The 24,737-nt window shown below is 39.6% G+C and overlaps 2 protein-coding genes across 4 annotated transcripts; one reads left to right on the top strand and one right to left on the bottom strand.

Annotated features, from left to right (window-relative positions):
* The first annotated feature begins 249 nt into the window (after positions 1-249).
* On the top strand, positions 250-7,005 carry LOC104437941 (spermine synthase). 2 transcript variants are annotated; one of them, XM_010051000.2, is made up of 12 exons: positions 250-396; positions 1,857-2,075; positions 3,197-3,417; positions 3,630-3,674; positions 4,084-4,160; positions 4,250-4,372; positions 4,706-4,810; positions 4,906-4,978; positions 5,084-5,155; positions 5,494-5,689; positions 5,888-6,017; positions 6,564-7,005. In XM_010051000.2, the coding sequence occupies exons 3-12, from the start codon at positions 3,228-3,230 to the stop codon at positions 6,645-6,647; spliced, it is 1,095 nt and encodes a 364-aa protein (XP_010049302.1). In that variant the 5' UTR covers positions 250-396; positions 1,857-2,075; positions 3,197-3,227; the 3' UTR covers positions 6,648-7,005. The 2 variants fall into 2 exon arrangements, with proteins under 2 accessions (XP_010049302.1, XP_010049294.1); XM_010050992.2 differs by having other exon boundaries at positions 251-396; positions 3,627-3,674.
* Positions 7,006-13,168: 6,163 nt separating this feature from the next.
* LOC104437953 (cyclic nucleotide-gated ion channel 1) lies at positions 13,169-18,384 on the bottom strand. 2 transcript variants are annotated; one of them, XM_010051028.3, is made up of 8 exons: positions 18,049-18,384; positions 17,397-17,527; positions 16,518-17,085; positions 16,191-16,403; positions 15,702-15,982; positions 15,124-15,235; positions 14,452-14,688; positions 13,169-14,130 (listed from the first exon to the last, which is right to left on the bottom strand). In XM_010051028.3, the coding sequence occupies exons 2-8, from the start codon at positions 17,423-17,425 to the stop codon at positions 13,432-13,434; spliced, it is 2,139 nt and encodes a 712-aa protein (XP_010049330.1). In that variant the 5' UTR covers positions 17,426-17,527; positions 18,049-18,384; the 3' UTR covers positions 13,169-13,431. The 2 variants fall into 2 exon arrangements, with proteins under 2 accessions (XP_010049330.1, XP_010049315.1); XM_010051013.3 differs by having other exon boundaries at positions 18,145-18,384.
* Positions 18,385-24,737: the final 6,353 nt, after the last annotated feature.

Genomic DNA, 24,737 nt, shown 5'->3' with positions numbered 1-24,737 from the left:
CTACCGAGTAAGAGGCTGCCTTTTTCGCTTTTGTGACCAGAAAAGAGAGAAACAGAGTGGGCCTCGAAATGCATTGCTCTATATCTCTCGCAAAAGCGCACACGACAAAGAAGGACCTAACAACATTCTTAACTTCCACATTCTTTAAGACTTTTTAATCAAAAGCAGAGTGTGATTCCTTTTCCAGCTCCATATATGCCCTACTGTGTAAAAGAGTGGCTTGTATACATGGAGAACTTGAACAGACGCTCTGGGGGAATCGTATCCTCTTCCCCTTTGTGATTGTCGTGGTTTTTTAAATTCATGGCCTGGACATAGCTACAGCTCTGACCTCGATCCCGATCAACTTTCTTTTCGTTATGATCATACCGCTCGTATGATATCACGATCAACGAGGTACATGTTCTAAGCTTTACTTATTGTAAGTCTTATTGTAGGAAGCTTTCAAGGCACGAGTTTAGCTTGAAAGATACTCGATAAATTCATTATGCATATGATTTTACTGCTGTTGATATCACTCGATAACAGACCCGATGATGATCCTAACAATTCATCCAAACTAATAAAGTCCAAACCGCATTTTTGGAAAGTCTGGACAAGCAATGTCATGCTTCCACATGAACCCTCCCTGCACAGACTCACTCAGGCTCGTCGACATTAAATAGTCCTTCGGATGTGATATCTGTTCCGATCCGATCCGATTCGATCCGACCTCCCCGTGCAGTCATCAGGTGTACTCGCCAGCTTCTCTTTCCTCTCGTCTAGACGGAGGAGTTTGTGCCACCCGTACTAGTTATACGGCTCAAAAGAGAAGAGAACGAGGGGTCGGCGTCAAGCGTGGCGGAGAGGGGACGATCGTAATTTGCGGGATCCTCCGTCCCACCGCAAGACCACCATCATTCGGATCGTCAGATTCTTTGGAAAGATGATTTGCGAATCATGGCGTTCCCCTCTTTTTCGATGACCGCGACTTCCTTTTGGGTGGAGCGACCTCGCGTTTGTCTCGACCCGCTTTTCCCTCGCGTGCGTTCGGCCCCAGCCATCCTTTCGATCCTCTCATTCCACATCCCGTCAGACAATAATTTTTAAGGATGAGCACTTTAAAGTTCCGTGTAAGTTGTATTTAGAATCTAACTCCTATCATGTCACAGATTTTAAAATCAATTCTAGGTTCTACCCAATTCTATGTGTTTTGTTAATTAAACGATTATATTGAATAATTCTACTCGTCGATACAATTCATTGACTACAACTTATATTTAAATATAAAAAAAATAAAATTCTCAATCATAAAATAATAACTCAAATTAGCGATTTTAAATTATGTATTCATCATTGGGCGCCTTGAGATATATCGCATAAAAACATAAAAATAAAATGAAAAAAAACATAGAAATTTGTTTCTAATTTCGAGTTTTATATTTAATATTTTACCTACTAAGGATCCTAAACTTACCTGTCGAAACAAAATCTCATAATTTTTATAATATTTTATATATATGGAAATATGTTCATTCGATTTCACACGTACTCATTTATAATAATTTTTGTCGCTGATCCTGTCGAGCGAATGTGAACCCGTCTTACGAAAGTAAAGCAGGTAGAAAAATCGACCCAGTTCCCATTCGATTCCGCGTGGACGGCCGGGGCACGCCAGTAGTTTCAAAGCTCGAATGAATAAGGAAGTACGTGGGGAAAAAGGATTAAGAGCAGTTCGCGGTTCGACACGTTTTTGTATAATTATATTATAATGGGTATCTTATATATATATCTACACCATTTATTATTATTATTTATTTTTTTGTCAGATTACACCATTTATAATTTATATCCACTGGGTTAAACAAATTTTGCAGGTATATATATACTTCATCCGGGCTCCGGCGGAAGGCTGCGGAGGGGAAGAGAGAGAATCTGCAGACAGACAAGGGAGAGTGAAAGCGAAGGGAAGATTTTGCCACTGCTTCTTCTTCCTCCTCCTCCTCCTCTCGTGTCTCCCCATCTTCATTCTCGCTTTCTCTCACTAGATTTCTCGGCAGAGGTTACTTCGTTGTCCCAACTGTTATTAACCACAGGCAAGATCTCCTCTCCTGCTCTTCATCTGTCCACGAAAGTTCGGTTTTCTCCTCGAATGAGCTGGCTCGTAGATCCTTGGATTGCGTCCTCGATGTCTCTTTGAGTCCTGGGTCCCTTCGTTCTCGGTTAAAATGAAGTGGGTTCGGACAAAAATCGATGCTTGAGTTCTTTCGCGTCGGAAAAAATTTAAAGTTTCTTTCTTTTTTTTTGTTTTTTTTTGTTTTTCCTTCTCGTTTTCCATTGATGGTATTGAAATGGGTATGCTGCTGAATGCTGGGTATGCGTGGAAAGAGAGGAAAAGAGAAAGTGATTTTCACCCGACCGACCAGACTGGGACTGCTTGGATTTTGAATTTGATGTTGTCGGTGTTGTCATTTTAAATGTTGGACTTTGATCACTGGGGTGCTTGGGGATTTCGAATAGAATTGGAAGTTATGTTTAATGGATTTTATATCCTTACTTTGAAAGGGAACTCGTGTATCCTTACTTTGAAAGGGAACTCGTGTTGTTTATTGTTGGTTATCGTAGATCTTCTTGATGTTAATTGGGTTATAAAATATTCTTCCTTCTATGCTTGATATAGGGACCGTTTTTTTTTTTTTTTGGAGCAAATTGATATTGAGACCTGACAAGCGAATTATTCTGTATTGTTATTTCAATCGACTCTTGCCTAATTTATAGCTGAAACGGCATATTTTGTTACTGGATTTGCTCTATATAATATGTTGCTCGGAATTTCTCCCTTTTTAGCTCTTTTGAGTTCTACCCAACAGGTATAGTTCTTCCATTGTCTTGTGGCTTTGATGCTCGCTGAGTAGCTGACGATCTGGTACTATTGTTTGAACTTGGTGATTTGGATGTGGTGTACAAGCTCTGTTTTCTGAAAATCTCGTGAATGATCGATTTGATATTTTTGTTGTGTGTGATACGTGGCCTTTCAGAAATTTTCCAATCACTGGCCTTATAATTCTATTTGCATGTTCGTTATCTATTGTCAGATATACATGGAAGCTGTAAACTAAAGCAGCTTGCATATCTGCGGGTGTTTCTGTGCAAATTATACTTGAGCCGTTTTATTTCAAAGATTGCCTAATTTCTGACTGTTTGGTGGAACGTTCAGAGACTGGAGCCAGAGAAGAAAAGGATTATATATGGAGGGAGGCGCAGGAAGAGGTTTGGAATGCCTGAAGACTATGGATGGGAGGGAGAATAACGGGAATGGTTCAGAGAAGGGGATCCCTTCTTGTTGCTTAAAGGCTAGGGCCTCTGCCTCCGAGCTTGATGCGAAATGCCACTCCACTGTTGTTTCAGGGTGGTTCTCAGAGTACAAAACTTTTGCCGGTCTGTTTGTTGACTCTCACTGTTTGTATCTTTGATGTTTTAGTCCAATGCTCGGGATTTAGATCATTTAATGATTAGACTTTCTCTTTGGGACTAACATGCGATTATCAAGTTAACTAAGACCTTTATCCAATGTATTATACATAGGGTTTAGGAGCATAAGCTAGATAGGAGTTACATTGACACTTTTTAGATTCTGATCTCTGCAGCAGATGAAGCTCGCAAAGAGGTTTACTTCAACAACCCAATGTGGCCAGGTGGTTATTAGTCTCTGTTCTTATATTTTGCAAAATTTATCTACTACCAATATTCTTTTCCTGATGGCAAACTGTTGACACATGAGGAGTCACTTAACCACAAGCATTTTAGAGATTGCGGTTCTGCATCATTATATCAAGGAGTAGGGGACTTTTATTGTTATTTTTGTATATCTAACACAGTTGAGATTGCTAAATTCCTGTTGAGTTTCCAAACTCCTTTGGGTTAGTTTTTACCCTTGTTGTTCAGCCTTATTTAGCTTGGCATGATTGGGTGGTTATATGGAAGTAACTTATGGCTACTTTTTTTTCTTTCCTAGCTGAGTTTTGGATATAGGATTTTGCTGGAAAATGCAATACTTCTTATAGTCATGGTGTATAAGTGTATGACTTGCATTTTCTTTGGCAGGGGAAGCCCATTCTTTGAAAGTAGAGAAGATATTGTATGAGGGAAAGTCGGAATATCAGGAGGTCCTGGTTTTTCAGGTGCTTTTCTTCATTTACCTTTGGTGCTCCACTAATGTTGAGTTGGACGTAGAGAATGTGGCAATCAGTCTCAGAAAATTTTTCTGCAGTCCTCGGCATATGGTAAGGTGCTGGTTCTCGATGGCATTGTACAACTGACTGAGAAAGATGAATGTGCCTACCAAGAGATGATTACACATCTTCCCTTGTGTTCAATACCATCGCCGAAGAAGGTAACTTACATTGACTTTTTCCTGATTCTGTCTTTATATCTCAAGAAAGGCAAAGGAAGAGGAGAAATGTTATATGAGCTATATTTTTGTAGCTAATCCTTTTCATCTTTATTCACTGAATAATCGACAGAAAAGATTCTTCTAATGGTAAATGGCGTATTTAATCATAATTCAGAGATAGTGCAAATTTTTGTTTATTCTCTGAGGGCATAGCCAGTTGCTCTGAGTCTCTATGCCTAAATAAATTAGATTGACAATTTTTGGGTATGTTATACATTGTATTATGTTTGTCAAAATGTAAGTTCAGTAGTGTAAAAATATATTTTGATGCAGGTTCTAGTTGTTGGTGGAGGTGATGGTGGGGTACTTAGAGAAGTTTCTCGACATAGCTCTGTGGAGCTTATTGATATCTGTGAGATAGATCAATTGGTAATTGATGTAAGTAACTTTTTTGCTATACTTTTGACTTTCAACAATTTTGTTGGTTCTTTCCAAGTTAGCGAGCTGATTGTTCTAGCATCTAATCTTCTCAGGTGTCTAAGAAATTTTTTCCAGAGTTAGCAGTTGGATTTGAGGATCCCCGGGTTCACCTGCATGTTGGTGATGGTATTCAAATATCCATAGCTCTTGTTTCCTCTTTTGGCTTTGACACTATCTTTAGTGAAGTTTGTTAGTTTGTCTTACTATTTAACTCCTTTGGTATGTTTTTAGCCGTGGAATTCCTTCGGAGAGCTCCTGAGGGCAAGTATGACGCAATTATTGTTGATTCATCAGACCCTGTGGGTATGTGAATTGTGAACTCTGTTCTTGATTCTGTTTTGTTTGTTAAATATGGTTACATATATTATCTATTCTGATTCACCTTGAGTTCAAAGTAAAGTTTGTGATAAAGAATTCTAGATATATGCAACGATGTACAGCAAATTATGTTTTGTACACTTTTTTAAACAATATTTCTACTGCCTTGACGTTTAAGTGGAATTTTTTTACATTTTCTGATGCAATTTGAGTTTGTTGATAACTATGCATTAAGTTTTTCAGTTTCTGGGTTTCCTAAATGCTAGTATCTAAGCAAAATATCAAGAAGAAATGTCCTCATCAGATTGTACATCTGTGTGCAGGTCCTGCTCAGGAGCTGGTGGAGAAGCCATTTTTTGAGACCATAGCTAGGGCATTACGACCAGGTGGTGTTCTCTGCAACATGGCAGAAAGCATGTGGCTCCACACGCATCTTATAGAAGCCATGATCTCTATCTGTCGTGAAACATTTAAAGGATCAGTCCACTATGCATGGGCAAGTGTTCCTACATATCCAAGGTAATTGTTGAAGCAGTCCTGCTGAGGTTCCAAAGAATCATTATTGTATGATTTGTTCAATCGCCGTAATGTTTGTGTAAAGTGGTTTCTTTAGCTTCTTATAGGTATTGATGTGATAAAACATGAGTTGGTGTGTAAATGCTGATATGAATACTGTGGAAATATTTCTCACATATGGGCTGTTTACTTGTGATGCAGTGGAGTGATTGGATTTCTGTTATGCTCGACAGAGGGCCCACCTGTTGATTTTATTCATCCTGTCAACCCTATTGAGAAGTTAGAAGGAGCCACGAAGCATAAAAGAGAACTTCGATTTTACAATTCGGAGGTAAGCACTTTTGGTCTTGCTGGAATTCAAGTAGACTGCATAAATAGTGGGAAGATTAAAAATGAATATTTTATGATTAGCAAAATGTGAGCCATGCAGATTAGAGGCCTTTTTTGGCAGTGATATTGATCTTTGACAAAATTAGTAACCCTTGATCATATTGAGAATCAGCAAAAATCCTGGCAGATGCAACTGCTCCTTGCTTTTAGTTTGTTTGTGGCAGTTTAATTCTTGGCCTGTTTCTCCTGTTTTCTTGCCACTTAACTACTGTCAGTCTAAGAATAGGTTGATAACATTTCTGGTGCTAGACAGTATAAATTTTGTGAGAAGGGCTTGGCCTGAAAATATTTTCCTATGCCTAGAATCCCTTTCTTTTTCCTTTTGTCACAAAAGATGTTCAGTTTTTTCTCTATACATGGTATTGATCAGCCATGGGATGATAAACACAGTTCTCAGCAGGGGACTGCTAGAGAAATTTTAAGGATATAACTCTTGACAAAAATTACTCTACTATGAAATGACTTATTTTTATGCGCGAAATTCCAGATGCACTCAGCTGCATTTGCACTGCCGACATTTATGAAGCGGGAGGTGCGCTCACTACAAGAGATTCAGAATCCAGTGCGATGAAGCAGTAACTCTACTATTTAGCAGCATAGCAGCATAGGATTGCCCCATATGGGAAAATATGATTATTGCTGAATATTGAAGTAGAGTGAATCATGGAGCCCTAACTTCAAGACTCTAGTTGAATGATGACTTTTATTATACTGTCTATTGACTATTTCTATGCAAATGATATAGATTATCGTTTGTATACTTATGATTGCACTTGCGAGTCTGATCATCCATAGGAGTAGACTTCCGGAAAAGTAAACTCCATTTTGGAGCTTCTCGGCTGTAAAAATTCAAGCTATTTGTGTGGATAAGATTCAGTTTTTATGCGAGTTTTTTCTCATCTGATGGAGATGAGGTCCGGTTTTTGCCACGGGGATACATGGTTTGATTTCATTGCTCGCAGTGCACATTGACAGTGAACTCGAGTCAAATCTCCATTGATGGTTTATCAGGCCTTTGTTTTGCTGTAATTGTGTTGCCTTGGGATTGAGTTATGCCATCATCATGTTGTGGCTTAACCCAGGAGACAGTGCACCCTATTTCAACTGTTTTCCCTGAATGATGCTCTTGAAAGCAGCGTTTATAATGTGGTCTTCCTGCGCTAAAATTTACGGAGGAACATTAAAATTGCCATCGCAACCCATTTTGAACTGATGGACTAAATTTACAAAGAGGAGCAGCAGGGTTGCAATTACAGACAACCTGAAGAAATTAGAGCACCTACAGATACACACGGGACTGATGGCACACAACCCTGTGTTATCATGTTTTCAGTGTCTTATCACTCTTTCACTAGCACCATGACCATCCAGTAGGGCACGTCACTGCGGAATGGAAGACGGTGGCATCAAAGTCCAAGGGGTCCCTTCCCAGCACAAGAAACTAACCCTCTTGCCTCTCCGAGGTACATTGTGCGTTGCTTCCTCGATGCTTTGGCCATGCTCCTTGTATGGTGTAGGCTGCCAGAGTCTCTTTCCGCTCGAGCACATCCCTTACCTGATCTGCTGGTATTACGAAGGCTTGGACTTCCCTAAGGCGGCCACAGGTAGTTTGAATGAAGCGGAATGCATGACCTGCTCCAAGAGTTCTTTCCCACAGACAAGTCTCTGAGATGGTTGCCACATGAACCCTTAGACCTCATGATGCTTGTTAACGAAGGACGATATCTTGCCTTGTAATATAAAGGACCCTCTTGTGGACTTGTTCTCCGGCACGAAGGATATAGCTTCTGTCCGTGAAGTGCACTGGCTTGAGACAGTTGCAGAGGCTATCCCCCTTGGAAGATTATTCACTTGGCGCTTGGAAAGTCGGTCAGTGCCTTTATATGCATTGCAGAGGGGGAAATTTTGTGACTGATGTAATGAAATGGTCAAAGCTTGCATAATGCTTCAGCCTCTTTCTTCCAAATGTGAAGCAGGAATGCTTTTGACTAGTGCAACATTTCATGGAAACATGTGTCTTTGGACCAGATGCGAGGTGTATATGACTTAGAGAACTCACTCCTTCCTAGACCTCTTGGCAGAGATGGGGCTTCATGTCCCTCCTCAAGTCCAGTAGGATATTGTCGAGCAATTTCTCAAGCTTGACACCTCTAGTCTCTTTGCCAGTTGATGGCTTGACACCAACTTATTTGCTTCCTCAGGTTCTTCGGGATTAAAGGCTACTGTCTTCACCTCTCCAAATCTTGCTTTTTCTCCCCCTTTTTTCTCTAATTTCAATGACGTCTTCGTCTGAAGATACGTATGCCTCAACTGGCAGCTGATGCAACACATTTTCTCTCGAGGTGAAGCTGAATTATGAAGCAGAACATATTTAAATGGTCTCAAAATGGGGACAATCTAAATAACAGGCATAAATACAAGGTGCAGGCGCTCATAACCATCTTATCTTTCCCATTGGTGCTAAGTACCAACCTGCATATTTCCAATAAGCAGCGAGATAAGACCAAGCCCGAGATGGAAATACAAACTGCAAAGCAGGTTCCCTATCAATAAGCACTTGATTTCAGGTTCTGACCGAAAGCACTACAAAAAGATTTGCCAGTAGCGTGCATTAGTCAGAAGATAACCCCTGAAGGCGAGTCATGAATGAAGCTTATAATTTAGGAACTCAAGTCTTCTGAGAGTTTAGCATGGGATAAAACCTATGAAGCTAATCTAAAGAGGCTCTAATGGAGCACATTGGAACTTAGTCTTCTGTGATTTTAGCATGGCATAAAACCTATGAAGCTAATCTAAAGAGGCTCTAATGGAGCACAAACCTCAGGTTTTCCAGGCACCACCAAAAGCAGTAATAGGACTCATTCTCAGATCAGTGGAGTCCTGAATGCCAGATTGAAGGCATCGAGGTACGATGGGGAATCGAAGAGTGTGGCATTCACTGTCTCTGCTTGAGTAGGGGAAAGTACTTCCAGGTATGTCGTATCTCCTGAAGTGCTTACTATACAAAGATGCAACAACACAATCTGCGCAGATTTTGCATGCATGTGTCCAACACCATGTTTCTTTCAACAGATAACATGTACCAAAGCGGCTCCAAATACCTAGAATACAAGCAAGCCACCACAAAGAAATGTTAAACTAAGAGGTTGACAAGATTCTGATTAAATTTGCATTGCTTGACGAACGGAGGACCTCTCATGTCTCCTTGGGGACATAGGTCTATTACCTGTTTCTCAACATGTTCATTCCTTCCTAAAATGAAAGGAAGTATCAAGGCAAGTGTATCTAACTGCAACACCCCTCATAAGATGCCCACACGAGCCAAGATGTGGCGTATTGCTCTAAATATCTACAGAGAACCGTCTGGGTAGCAAGACTTACATGACTAGCAAGCATGTAAAGGATGAGATTTAGCACAGCGTGAGCCCATCCATATTTGATAAGAGTAACGGATGTTTTTTCGGCTCTCACATATGAGGGGATGATTCGAAGAACATGGGAGCAAATTGGAAAAGCACAACTACTTTCAGCGTATCCATTGGTGCAAGGATCTCAGGCCTCTTATTATACAGAATGACAACTAAAATCATCACTTGACCTTTAAAACAGCATAACATCGATACTAGCTGCATGACTTTCATTGGGTCTCTTTTGAATGAGCATTGGATACCATAATCCTTCAGAATTTTCTAAATCAATATAGTATCGAGTAGGCAATTGAAATATCAGCTAAGAATTGAGCTGTTGGGACATTTTTATCTGTGGTGACAGAGGTATGGGATAATTCTTCCACTATAAGACAAACGATAAATCATTTAATTGATGACTCCCATAGGCACATGAGAAAGCATGTAAAATTAGTTTACACAATAACTTATGGCATTTGCTTTTTTGCTTCTGCAGAAAAATCTGCAAGAAGGCTGATTAGCTGGGCAATTCTATCAGATACAGGTGGTGGGTTTTCAGTGCAGAGTGAAAGCAGCAGAAATGCTGTATGAAGAAGATCTACAGCTGAGTGCATGACTGTTGCTATGGTCCTTAGGATTTTGCCCAACTCGAGGCATTTTGAATCGTCTTGGATCACCAATATATGAAAGAGAAAGGATCCACTGAGACTGAGATGGTACAAAAAACCTATATATCTTCCTCTTAACAGAAGCCTCCTTTGGCCTTAACATAATATTCTTCATTCTAATAAGGACTGCAGCGAAGGCCACGGACATGGCCACAATGCCATGGAGAGTCCCTGTCGTGTTCTTCTTTTTCTTTTTTTTCTTCTATTTTGCAATCATCGCAGATTCGAGTACAGTAATATCAGGATGCTCCTCGACATGCTTCTCGAGTATCTAACTCTGAATCCTGAGGGGAAAAAAGACCTTTACGTATAGTTCCCTCGTTTTACATTTGTTCATCTCCATAATACTGGAAAGATGAGAAATGCCTTTTTGCCAACATGTTCGAGTTTCCTAGAATTGGCCACGGTTTTTTCTTCCGAGTTAGGTTATCAAATATCATAGAGGCCTTACGCTTTAGAAGATTAAAGGCTTACAATCATTCAGGTGAAACGTAATCCTTCTTTTCACAAGGTAAACTGATGCACATCAACATCACAAGAATCGCAAACTTCGTGACAAACAATATGCATAACTTGTTATTTTATGATGATTTTTGTGGACAGGAATTCGGGATTTCTCTTATAAGGCCCTATAGTAAGTACTTCTGAAAGAGAATATGTAGGAGAAGGTGGCTTCTTTGTTATAGCATAATGTCGAGTCACGACCGTGATCTGCATACGGGATTTCATCTCCCATCATTATTTTCTTCGAACGTGCAGTGATTCAGCTCCAGAATTATTCGTGGACCCCTAGATTTTTCTGTTGAAAAATATGGCTTCGAATTGAGTAGAACAATGAAATCGGATCGAGTAAAATAACTCGGACTTTGAGGCGTGATATCACTTTTTTTCAGGATTTATTTGCCCCACAACGTTGCTAATGGTCACCGGCAAAAATCCTTTAGGATACAACAAAGTCTCGGATAAGAATACTTGATAAAGCAATTCAAGTATTTCTCCGGTCTCTAAGAAACAATCGAAAAATTGGCTACGCTTTTCGAAAGAAGACTTGAAAATGACTACTTATTTCTTCCAAAATTGACAAGTATATATATGAAATGTCTTGCAACTTTTCGTGAAAATTGCCAAAGAATGAACAAACACGTCATTTAGAAAATTGTTCAAATAAACAAATACGACTCTTCGGAAAAAGTCGAAAAACGAACAATTGTAACATTTTGGGAAAAATTAAAACCGAATAAGTAATTTTCCAAAGGTTATCTTGAAAAGACACAAACAAAATTCAAAATAATTTTATTTTTAAATAGAATTTCAATTTTTTCATTTTATATATTTTATTTCCGAAATTCTCAAAATAAAAGACAACCTTTGAATTTACAAAAATTAATAATATATAACAAAGTGTTTATTAAACCGAGGGCGCGCCAAGTGCTCAATGCTCCAAAATCGCGCACTCGCACGCGGATATGATGGAATCTAGCCCCACCCAATCATTCTTTTAAGTACATAAAGAAAAACCCGCACTTTTAAATTAGCCACTTCCTCCCACTTTTCTTATGTGGAACAAAGAAAAACACTCTGTTTGTTTTAACAAACAAACCTCCAACATTTTCTTCTCTAGCCGCAAGTCTATCAGAAACAGATAACCAACTTAATAATTTGGTCGACTCAAGTCCGAAACACAAGAACACAGAAAGTTCAACTTGCCCCATAAGCAGATAAGCCTCCCTCGTTCAGCTTCAGTTTTTGAATTATGCAGTGCTTGAGCTGACTTCACTATCGAAACCCAGGATGGAACAATTACAAATAATGCAATTGTGGCTTATAGTGGAGACCTTGACATGTGCCTTATCCTAAAGTAAGAAATAGTGGATCATCTCAAGTTGGGCCAAACAGACTACACTCCAAGTGAAGTACATTTTGTTTGCTGAGTGAGACAGTGGAAATTTCCAACTTGCTTTTACCGAGTCACGCCTCTCGAAACTTCAATCGCTAGAGATTTGTTTAACAAGATAAAGCATCGCTGTAGGCCTTTAGTAACATCAATATTGTCCAGACTTATTCTACCAGATCAAGTCGACTTCAATTCAAGAGATACTAAGAAAAACATCAAACCTCGTGGAGAGAGAGAGAACATGTTATTTACATAATGTTATAAGGTTCTTTCCACATGACAGCCGTATTGAGCATTTCGCCACCATTTTTTCTCTTGCTGATTGGCGACACAGAATATCACAAGACATAAATACTGTAGTTCCTTCACAATTTTTTTTTTTATCTATTCCGAGATAATATAACAGCTCGAAGCTACTGTAACTTCTTCTGCAGAGCAGCATAGGGAATCAATCTTTTTCCAGTTGAATGGGACATAGTACAAGGTGTCGTCACAGCAAGCATCAACTTCACAGAACTATAGTGAAAAACACTCTACTTCCTAGCCTTTTCTTTTTGTTGTTTCTGTTTGCTTTGTAGACAAACCGACAAAATCACTTTATGAAGTCTACGCTGAAGCATCTCGTGTCCATAACCATCACCAAGCCGTGGAAGGAAAGTGTAAATGCGGCTTGATGACGAGATTACCTCGACGATTTTGGCAAGCACAAGAGCATGCACCTGCTCAGCTGAGTCGATGGTGGAAATGCATATCTGGGAACTCTCAAGTCTTCATCCCTTCAACATCAATTGCTGCATTATTGACTAGAAAATAGCAGAAATTGGTGAATGTGACCTAAACTCCGGATTAGTGGGTACCAAGGTCTTTTTTTCTTATTATTTTTTGCATGTTCCCTCCAGAAGAGGTTGGGGAAAAAAAGAATGAAAGCAATCAATCAGCTTAAAAAAAAAACAAAATAGTCTCTGTAACACCGTTGGATGAATGCTTGCATTCAAGTTAGTTTTCTCTAAAGAGGAAAAAAAGGTGATTTTCAATACTACATAATCTGCGAACAATGGCTGACACAATAATTGAGTTAGCCGGACAAGGTAACATCATCAAGGAGACCAGCTGTGGTCCAACATTTAAGCTGGAGAAATCCAGTGAAAAAATGCAAACTCTCACCTTTTTTTTCTTTTTTGGCTCTGAAGTAACGTTGATTACACAGAATTCGGTCTAGTCACCTGTCTTAACTCCATATAACAAAGAACGGCAGCAGTGACCGTATTTAAAATATCAAAATGATATACACAGACCTATTGCAAGCGATGTGACATTGCTCTAATGCAATGAGATTTTCATTTTTATACAACAGAATCACATAAATCACTGAATACTACCGACCGATTATTGCTCTTCAGCAGTAAAGTCAGGCTCTGCCGGCTTCTGAAGTAGCATTGGAGGTATTCTCTCCGGTATCCTTGCCTTCCTCGACCCTTTACTTCGTAAGGCACGTAGGGCATTTGCTGCAAAACGTGATGCATAGATGGTGGCACCTAAACTTGGTGAGCTCCCACCACCCTTTGCCAAAGCATCCTGTAACCTGTTCTCCTCCTCCCGAAGAGACTCCTCCAGCTTCTTTCTCGTGTAGCGTCTCCACGCTGCTTGTAGAAAACAAGCTGCCCATGTCCTCCACTGCTGTGAATAAAACCTGAAAGTGTGTCGTAGCTGCTTGCTGTGAAGCCGCCGGAATTGAGATGCAACAAGCTTAAGGTCATCAGCGACCAGGGCAAAAGCTTCCACTTCTACTAAGGCTTGGACAGTTCTGGTCGAGATTGGGAAGTTTGATGAGGAATGTGGGTCAAGTGCCCATGTGAGAAGTTCTTCTCCGCAAAAGTCGCCAGCTTTGAGATATTCCAAGTTGAAAAATCCTGTCCTCCCACCATTGGTGGTCGTGGTCAATAGCCTGCCCCGCATGATGAAGAGCATCACGTCAACTGGGTCCCCTTCTCGAACAATATAGCTATCCTCCGTGTAAAGAACTGGCTTAAGACGATCACACATTGCATCTAACAGTTGATCATCCATTTTCTCAAAAATTGGCACCTTTATTGTGTGGGAAAAAAAAAAAAAAAAAGAGGAGAAAATGACAATTAGTGTCTTCACGATCTAGTCAAGCACCAATTATAACAAGAAATACCAATTGACACTTACTCTTTTCTCCCCCATTCAAAGGATTTATATCTAAACATAAAACATATATTCATCCTACTATCATGACGACTTATTACAATTCTCAAATATTAGCAACCATTATGAAACCCTAGCCAAATGATTATGCTAACAATTCAAAAATCAAACAAAAATTATAGAAGAGATGAATAGGCACTATGATAGATGAAAACAAATTCAAAAAAATAAACTCACTCTCATGAGAAGAGCCAAACAGAGATGGCGTTTAATGTCCCTTCTAAGATCCTTGGGTAGATTGCATAGTAGGTTCTCTTCATCAACACCTCTGGTTTCCTGCCATTTGTAGTGTTCATACCTCCTAATCCTTTCTTTCAAATTCTCAGGCAGCAGACGGTGGGACATCCACTGCTCCGCATCTCTTCTTTTCACTCTCATCTCCTCCAATCTTGTTGTTGTTGATTGCAAATATGTCTGTTTCATAGAAAAGATCTCGCCCATTAGTACAGACTTCAGACAACGAACTCATTAGAAATAAGACACAACCAACTAATACAAACCAGAACTTTTCCGAGGCATTCATTCATAGCCCAGATTAGCTTCAATAAAGACACAACCGACCAATACAAACCAGAACTTTTCCTAGACATTCATAACCCAGACTAGCTTCACTAAACATTCAAATGGTACAGTCCATATGATACCAGATCAGAATCCACAAACTGAGTGACAGGGAATTGGAAGGAGGCAGCGTGATAACCCAGAGTTGAAAGCTTATGAGGAGGACACTCCTTCAGACAAGGAGTAAGATATACTCAACGTGACTTTACAGTGGCCCATTTCACACAGAAACACATAACCATAAGTCTTTAAAAAAAAAAAGAAAAAAAAAAGAAAAGCGAAACCAACCTGCATATTTCCAATGAGAAGAGAAAACAACACCAAGCCAGAGATGGCAATGAAAACGGCAAAGCATATTTCCCAGACATATGTACTTGTCTTAAGGTTTTGACCAAGAGAACTGCAAGGAAAAGCATGTAAAGTTCAAATTAATTTACAAAGTAATCAACCATAGAATCCCATCTATTACTCCGACTGAAAAGAGTTATATACACGACACCAAAGCCAAGCTCAACAAATCCCCCCAACCTAGCTGAAACGTCCTTCTCTATTGAAATTGTGTTTGAGACAGGCATAATATATCATCGTCCTGAATAAGGACGGCTAAGGAATTAATGATCTCAACAGCTTTACTAACTATCCATTCTCCTTTATGACTCCTTCAACTAGGAGATAACAACATGTGTACTACGATACTGGAACACTCATTGCCACTGTACTGACTCACACAACAACTGGAACAGCACAAGCTGCCATCAGAAAACTTTAAATCTTTAATTGCTTCATCCATGCAACAAAAAGATTTATAAATCCTTAGTATTACAACACTTGTAACAAGCATAAAATGCTTAGACTTTTATGTGTACCTCAGATTCTGCAATCCCCACCAAAAGCAAAAAAAGAACTTCTGTGGAAAATCAGTCGACTGCACAACACCAGCATCAAGGGCATTCAGGAATATCCCAAAATCAAATAGAGTAGTATTTGGAGTCTGTATAGGGCAAGAAGTATTGAGGAATTTGTAGACTATATGTGGGCTGTCCTGACAATACAGAGAAGCACGGTTGCATCCATTTTGATCACATGCTTGCTTCCAGCATGTGGTCTCTCGTTCTATTGAGAATAAGTACCAAAAGGCACCCATAACCTATAGTAACCAGAGATAAGTGTAAGCTTAACAAGAAATTGCAAGAGAAAAATAATTTCTCTACGATGGCTTCTTCAATTTAGAAAAACAAAAAGGAAATATAAAGAGTATGAAAGCAACATGTTTCTATGAATGAAAGATAGACAGGAAGATATTGATAGCAAGAAATGAGGCATCTACAAATTGGCAAAAGAGTAACAGAACTTACATGACTAGCAAGCATATACAGGATAAGATTAAAGGCAGCTCCAGCCCATGCAGTCTCGGTGAGGATGCCCGAACTCCTTGTTACTTCTTTGTACAATGGGTATATGCGAATAACCCTTGGGATGTATTGAAAGAATACTACGAATTTCAATAAGTTCTTCGTATTCAAAGATCTCCAACCACTCAATTTTGGTATGACAATCCAAATCACGACCTAAATAATACACAAAAATGACAACACCCAGCATAAAATTTGTGTTAGTTAATATAGACACAAAATGATAAGAGATATATTTCCCGAGAAAGGTCATTGAAAATGTTCCATCACCTGTGGAAGCGGAAGGACCGCGAGAATGTCAATTAGAAAGTACGAAACTATGTACTTCTTTGCTATAGCCAATGTATCTTCGACTAAAACACCTCTTCCGAACACTCGAGAATCTGGTGCAATGAAGCCTGTGCTGAATTGAAAGATGATATGCAGGATGTAAAAGATATCTGTGAAGGAACGCAACACAGTGGCTGTAATCTCCATCTTTCTATCAAAGGAAAGGCACTTCTGGTCATCATCAATGATAGGAACATAGTAGAAAAGAGGGTCCAATGACACAGCGAGAATGCACGAAAGTACAAATATCTTATTCCATTTCTGAAGAAATGGACCTTGTGGATCAAGAACTCTCTTTTCGGATCGCAAAACCTTCGCCAGCATGGTAGTGAAAGAACATGATTTCCATGATTTTCTAATATCTTTTATACGTCCAGAACCAAATTCGTAACCTCGCTGAAACTTCTCTGAGGTTGAACTTAGGACATTCCTAAATTTCCCTGTCCGTAATCCTATATTTCCACCGTACCTCCCTTCATTAGCTTTATCAGAACCAAGGGGCTGAAACCTGAAAAATGCCAAAAACCATATAACAATGGCAGAAGATATGGTAACATCTTGTCCTATCGAAGCCTAAGCAACATTATGTTTGAGCAGTAAAATTCCAAACTTCAATGCTAAAGACTTCCAGAGACACATAATCAGAATAGCTCATCAAATATCCCGGTTCACATTAAGTGAACTTGCTTCTGCGTTCAACACAGTACAGGTCAATTTATCTCGTACCTAAGATATAACAAATTCAACAGCTACCACAACCGATAAGAAAGAAAGCAAAGCAGAAGGAAAAAACTGCTTTTGAGAATTCGGATGAGATACCTTACGAATTTCTCCGGCTGATAATCCATTTCTATTTATAGCTACAGCAATACCCCATCACAAACAAGAAATCCAGAGCAATACACCGTCAAAGTCCAAGATCCTCTCCATGAACTGAACACTGGCTCTAGCTGTGAACACAAGAATTTACCCCGTCAACTAATTATGCTCGCAGTGAATCACACTCACGATAAGGAAAACACAAAGGTCGAACTAGTCGCATATCACAATTTCCAGACACAGAAAACTGAAATCTGGAATAATTTCCCATAATTTACAGCAACTCCAGAGGAGAATCAGTTCCTTTAATCAGTTAATTACCCACGGCCAGAGACAGCACCCTCCAATTCCATATACAAAAGCTACACACACCATAAAATAAAAGCATGGGGTAAAATTCAATTGCTCCATCATCTTCACACAAATTCAGCATCATAAATGCCTCCGACATCCTCGTATATATTCACACGAGAATCAGCAATAACGTCCCCTTGCTGATCGAGAACCAAAGCAATCCCCGGAAACAAACGGCGTCCCTCCCCAAATTCCACTCGAGAACACTAAACACCAGAGAAACACGGCAAAAACGGCACTTCAGAAAGCCAGAAAGCCGCCGCCGCCTAAATCGGAAGTTTTAGGAATAGAAAGTAACCGTTCGCGGAAGAAGACGGTTTTAAGGCTCGAAATGGCGTCCAAAAGAAGGAAGGAACGAACGAACGAACGAATTCACGCCGTCGACGGGACTGACCTCGAGCGCCGGAACCAAGAGCGGGACGCGATCGGCGGCGGCGGTGGCGGGGGAGCCGGAGGAGGAGGAGGAGGAGGAAGCGAGGGCGAAACTCCGAAGTGACGCTGACTTCGATGGCGATCAAATTATAAGCGCAGAAAGACAGAAAGAGAGAGAGGGAGAGAAAGTTCGAGGAAGCGTCTTAGGGCGAGTGTGCGGAGGGGGTGGGAGAGTGACCGCTCGGGCTTGACCTGTTCTCCTTTCCTTCCATGTCTTCTCCTTTTCGATTTTTTTGTACTGCCAAAATATTACGGAATTGGAAAGAGAGAGAGAGAGACTGCCCAAGTCATGTGGTGATGCAGAAGCAGAGTCAAACAAGGTAAAGAGGAAGTGGGACCCCACCCCCCCGTTCCGACACTTTCCTTGAAGCTCTCCCTGTCTCTCTCTCCGGTCTTTTTTTTTTCTTTTTATATGGTGGAGTGCGGCGACGGTCATTTACCGGGGCGGGGAGGGGCGGCTGCGTGATTTTTTTCTACTGCAAGTCCGCAACTTGCGACTCAAAAGTTCTGAACAAATGAAAGGAATATGACTTCTTCTTCTTCTTCTTCTTCTTCTTCTTCTTCTTCTTCTTTTTTTTCTTTTTTTTTTTTTTTGACCAGGAACCACCGTATCTTCTTTGGGGAGGCCCTGGGGAAAACCACCACCCACGCCCGTCTTACGGGTAATGACGACGCCGTGAATCGAACTCGGGACCTCTGGTGAAAAGTTCCCTTGCCCAACCACCTACGCTACCACCACGGGTGGTTCTTCTTCTTCTTCTTTTTGTCTATTCATTCTGGACAAAAGCATTTTCCTTTTTCAGCACGCTTAACAAGTGCATAAAATTTGGTTCCCTTTTTCTGCTTTAACTTTTTCGGTTTCGCTATTCCCCTGCATTTTTCTGGGTATTTATCATGTCATTCAATAGTAACCACTTGGGTTGCGTATGGTTATTTTTTTATTTTTTTTATCGAGATAGGGCTAGATTTGATGGGAGAAGACATTCGGGATTTCGCTAGATGAAGCACAATACTATGACATCATATTAGTATAAATCAATGTGAAAATGTACCATTGGAGATGGTAAGGATTTCTCTTAATCCATTACTAAAAAAAACCAGAAATGTACAAAATGAAGAAAACTTTCATCAATTAATCCAACATTATTGTACAATCTAGATCTTAACTGACAAATAAGCTCATTGAAACATTTCAGAACTATAGGTCTAATTATGGACAGAAATATAAATGAGCACGAGCGATATTGACAAAGCAAATCGACTAAGGAATAACAAATCTAATAAGAGAGAAAACATGATCATTCTTCACCTCCGTGGTTCCAAAAAGTACAATATTTCGACTGTTACGATACTTTTGTGAAACTTCAAAGTGAACCACAGAGCTATGAAGGAGAGGGAGCTTCAACTCTCTTGTTGCTTCTTGGACTTTCAACATGAATCAAAGAATTATAGAGAATTTTCGTTGAGCTTTGGTGTGAGAATAGGTTTTTTTCTTTTTTGGAAATCTCATTGCCACTCATTCTTGGAGAATTAAAAGAAAATTCAAGTTTGAATTTGTTCATTTAAATTAAGTTATTCTAATTCATTTTTATTTATTTAATCATTTTTTAATTTACTTTATTTATATTTATATTTTATTCCCTTCCATCATTCCTTAATAAACAAATTTATTAAATAATAAATTATACTAATATATCTAGAATGTAATATATGTTATAAAATAAAAAATTAATTCAAATATATATAAATATAAATAGAGATAAATAGAAACGTAAATTACTGTTATTGTTTTGTTATTTTGAATTATCTTTTTATACTAGAATTCAAAAAAAAATTATTTACCTTATTATTTTAACTTTATTAATTTAAGAATTTCTTATTCAAGAAAAAAAATAGCTATCCATTTTCATTCCATCTCCTCATGGGATCTTTTTATCCAAGTTATATCTCTTTTATATTCGACTTTATCCTAGGGATCAAATATAGGATAACGTCGTTTTATCTTATACCGACTTTTGTCCGATTTACGAAACATAGTACTGATGGTGAATCAATATCCTTACCGGGCAATCCCTATGATTTCTTTATTCGTCCTATATTATTCTAGATGTTGAAAAAGAGCAATCTTTTATGTGGCTCCATATGTGCACAAGTAGTCACTTGCAAACTTAGGGTCTATTTGTTTGAAGGAAAATTGTCTAGAAAATTATTTTTAAACTTTCCATTGTTTAGATGGTAGAAAGCTAATCAATTTATGAAAAACGTTTTCCATGAATTGAAAATAATAAGTTTAGATTGGGAGAAGACAATTCCCATTATGGTAAGAAGAAAGTCACTTTCCCTAACCATCAAACAGATAAAAAAAACCTAGGCATTTCCCTTTAAAATGGATTTTATAAAAAATATTGTTCTTTTTATAGAATTTTTAGCCAAATAGAGGAAAGATTTTGGGAGAAGCAAAGTTATTTTCTCTAATATCATTGACTCAAGGTATATTTGCTCAAAATAAATATTGTTTGGTCAATTCATTTAGGGTTTACTTTTTTATAAAGCAACTTTGAAGTAAAAAAGGAGGAAAAAACAAAGGGCATCAATACTGAAGGATGGAGAGGATCGAGCCAGCAAACCTAGTGGAGATAATCGAAGCCGATGAAGAGAACAAGTCATGTGACACTGAGGTCACGTGATCTTGAGTGATCTAAAGGAGGCAAGATGGAGGGTTCTAAGAATCAGGTCGCGTGAACTCATGTAATCCTTACACAGTGAAGTTGAAGATTGCACGACATAGACATCTTCTAGGTGAAGCCCACAAGTTCTCTAGTGACCATGGCGAGGCAACGCTGAGGGTCGCACTACCTTGGTGATCCAAATCTCAGCAAAACCAAATTGCAAGATCCTAAATCTCGGGGAACATCCTTGTGTATGCCATAATTACTTGTGTTCTCTATGTTATTGCTTCTCTTAGATAACGTGGAAAGAGAGGCCTTCCCACTCATTCCAAATTGCGATTTCCAATTGTGTTTTAGTTTGAAATTGAACACGGTCGATATTGTTGATTTGTACCCTCTTCTATGAGGACATGTTCAATTTTTTAAATGCGCCCCCTGCTCGCTCAATGAAGATACAAGTAGTCGATGACATCACCAAGTGAACAAAAGGATTCTATTGATTTGGTTGATATTTGGAAGGAGGGTTCTTAATCTAATAACTCTCTCTCTCTCTCTCTCTCTCTCTCTCTCTCTCTCTCTCTCTCTCTCTCTCTCTCTCTCTCCATTCTAAGTTTCTCTCTTCATTCTTGGTCTCTCTCCCTCCCCATTCTAAGTTTCTCTCTTCATTCTTGGTCTCTCTCCCTCCCCATTCTAAGCTTATTTCTTCATTCTTGATTTGCCCTACCCAAAATCTTCCAAAAGCACCATTGCAGGCCTTATCTTCTTTAGACCATCCATGTGAATGGCTTGGACTTATGATATGTTAGCATGGCATTGCCAATACAGTGATATCTCCCGGCATTGCAAGGGTACAATTAGATAAGAGCTGAGAAAGAAGAAAAGAATTAAGTAACATCCTTCAACACAAATCTTGTATAAGGAAATAGGAAAAGGAAAGATCTGCATGGAAACGTTTGTTCCTTTTCTATTCCCAGGAAACGAGAAATAAAAAAAAAAAAGTGTTTCTATTCCGAGAAATGGTTTTGAACAAAAGAACGCGTTTGGTAACGTTTGTTCCGGAAATAAAAAATGAATAGAAACACGTTTGGTAAATTTTATTCTTTTTTTTGTTTCTTTTAATTTTTTAATTTTTTATTTTATTTTCCATTATTTTCCTTTCTTTTTATTTCTTTCTTCTTTCGGCCGGCGGCCTCGCCTCGCGTGCCTCGCCGTGGTTGGGCATGGCGAGGCTCGGCCTCGGATCGGATCTCGGGCGAGCCCGAGCTCGCCCAGCCAAGGCGAGGCTCGGCGTCGCCGACGCGGGCAAGCCCGAGCCTCGCCGCCCTGCCGTCGGGCCGAGCACCTACGCCCGAAGCCCGCGGCTTGACGCCGTCCCGATCTCACCACGCCATTCACAACGCCGTCCGCCGTCTTTGCCCGCGTCGCCCCGTGTCGATCCCGCCTCTAGTGCCGCGCCGCCGTCGCACCATCCTCTGGAGCCCCTCGGGAACCCTAGCCGAAGATCTCCCCTCGAGCGAGGCTAAGCCTCGCCTAGCCGGGTCGAGCTCGAGCCTCGCCGACGCGAGCGAGGCTCGGCCTCGCCGGGGGCCGGCAACGCTCCGGTGAGGTCGTCGACCCTCGACGGCGTCGCTGGCCCTCGATGGCCGGTCGCCGGCCATGGCGGAGAAAGAGGCCGGCGACCGGCCAAAGAAAAAGAAGAAAAAAGAAGAAGAAAAAGAAGAAGAAAAGAGAAGAGAGAGAAGAAGAGAAGCGTTTCTTTTTGGCTTTGAAGAAGTGTTTCTTTTCTCCAGAAGCAACTTTTTTGTGTTTCTTTTTTTTGCTCCAATTTTGTTCCGGGAACAAAAAAACAAAAAAAGAACAGAAACGCAACCGAACGCGTTTACTGTTCCTTTTTGTTCCCAGGAACAAAAAAGTACAAAAGTGTTCCAGAAACATTTTTTTGGAACGTTTCCATGCAGGGCCATATAAATCACCTTATTAGTGGAAATGGAAGATGAAAGGTGATGCAACGGCTATAGATCACTCCACTTTGAACACATCAAAGGCGACTGTTTCTAAATGTCCTGGAGAAATTTGTTAAAAACATGGTCAATAAGCAAAAAGAGATGGACATTCGGGAACACCAGCAAGAACTTCAATCTTAAGTCTCTTTCTCCAATCCATTATTTAGCCAAACTGATGCATGCTTGATGAATAGAAAGATAATATTTAAAAGTTTCCCAGTGCCACACTACTTGAGCATTGTCGTAAGTTGTTCCTCAGTAGAACTAAAAAACAAAACACCAATTTCGTAGAATGCGACTAAGATGAACAAACAAATATAAGAGAAAAAGGACACTTCCAAGTCACAAAAGGGGCGGTTCTCAAGTTCTTTAAATTCACTCATCCCCCAGTTAATACGTTGAGAAGCAATGTGGAGTTAAAAGAGCAATCTTTAATTGTTTTTGGGCCTAATCAGAATGGTTATAGTCTAGCTGAGCCAAACATATTAACTATTAAATGACTCGGCCAGTATAGTCTATGAAGTTTAAGAGTATTAACATAGAGAAAAAGGTAACTCTAGCCAGTGATGCATACTTTTCTTCTTGCTTCCATCCCCAGCGATTCACATTTTGTTCCGCACAAAACTCCACAGCAACTGGCCCTTGGTGATCGATGGAAGCCTCAAATCTTGATTCCTGACCAAATCATTTGAACAAAAAGCAGGTCAGCCAAAAGCCGATGACTTTAATTTTCATTTGAAGTAAGACGAATGCTGATATAAAGAGTCTGGCCCAATGGTAACTTAAGAGACTGAACACACAATTTCAAAGTCTAATGAATACAAGTCATTCAATGTTATGGATTTTGATGATCCTTTAAAAATTAAAGGAAGCTATGTCAATGATTTCAGTTCGAACATATGTAGATCGTTTAGCTTTCTCCTTTGAGCTTCTTCACCCCAATGAAGATTAGAAGAGAATTTGCCCTAACGATAGAATGACTGTTACGAGAAACCCACAACGCAAATTGACTATATGAAAGAAAAAAAAAAAGCATCGCAGGACTTCATTACTACAACTAGAGATTTAAGCATATGCTAATAATTTATGTCAATCTTTTTAAATATATGAATCCTTATCCGTCAATCCGAAAGACATGCCTAGTGTTGACACCTAAATTTTAACTATCATCTTTAGTCATTAATCGCATAAAAAATTAGGGTTTAGTCCATCCTCTAAACTAAAATATCATTTCTCGAGCACGGTGGTACCACATACCATCATACGTGTGATTGAAGGAATTTCTTAAGAGATAATCAGCGTGGCAAGTTAGAAAATTGCACTTAATCCCTTGTTGATAAATTTGATCTAATTCAAGTCTATTAATTGATCTCCAAGAGATAGATTCGGATTGAATAATTTTGGAATCAAATAGAAGTAGGAAAATTTGGAGGGTGAAGGCTTTTAGAGATACTAATAATTAACATTTAAGTCATCTCTTGAACTTTGAATAAGAAAAATTTTACTTCTCCAAGTCTTTATCAACTAACAAATATGAACCCCCTCAGTTTGCTTCTTCTTGTATCTCTGTGTAAACTAGAGAGAGAGAGAGAGAGAGGGGAGGAATTCTCCTCTCCTTCTTGAACTGGGCTTTTGTCTGCGAAGACTGCTTGCTCCTTTTATGGGGCTCCTTCTCTTAAAAAGAGTTCTTGGGCTTACGATTGAACTGGCCTAGTCACACCTATCTAAAAATTAAATTAGGAAGTTGGGCTCGGTTTTCAAGACATGGGGCTCGATTTGTAGTTAGTTGATGAGAAAATATTGGCTGCAGCTCTTATTCCACCGTGTCATCATACTAGTCCACTCATCGCGCGACACGTGTTGCGCAGGCCCCACCATGCACA

The sequence above is a fragment of the Eucalyptus grandis genome, chromosome 1, assembly GCF_016545825.1.
Source record: "Eucalyptus grandis isolate ANBG69807.140 chromosome 1, ASM1654582v1, whole genome shotgun sequence".
Classification (NCBI taxonomy): Eukaryota; Viridiplantae; Streptophyta; class Magnoliopsida; order Myrtales; family Myrtaceae; genus Eucalyptus; species Eucalyptus grandis.
This window is presented reverse-complemented; position numbering and strand designations above follow the sequence as displayed.

Coding starts and splice junctions, on each gene's coding strand:
- LOC104437953 (XM_010051028.3), bottom strand. CDS start 17,425: ATGGATTATCAGCCGGAGAAATTCGTAAG. Junction 15,236..15,701: donor TGGGGATTGCAGAATCTGAG/GTACACATAAAA, acceptor TTTTCCTTGCAG/TTCTCTTGGTCAAAACCTTA. Junction 14,689..15,123: donor TTCTCATTGGAAATATGCAG/GTTGGTTTCGCT, acceptor TCTATGAAACAG/ACATATTTGCAATCAACAAC.
- LOC104437941 (XM_010050992.2), top strand. CDS start 3,228: ATGGAGGGAGGCGCAGGAAGAGGTTTGGAATGCCTGAAGACTATGGAT. Junction 3,675..4,083: donor CAACAACCCAATGTGGCCAG/GTGGTTATTAGT, acceptor TTTCTTTGGCAG/GGGAAGCCCATTCTTTGAAA. Junction 4,161..4,249: donor AGGAGGTCCTGGTTTTTCAG/GTGCTTTTCTTC, acceptor ATTTTTCTGCAG/TCCTCGGCATATGGTAAGGT.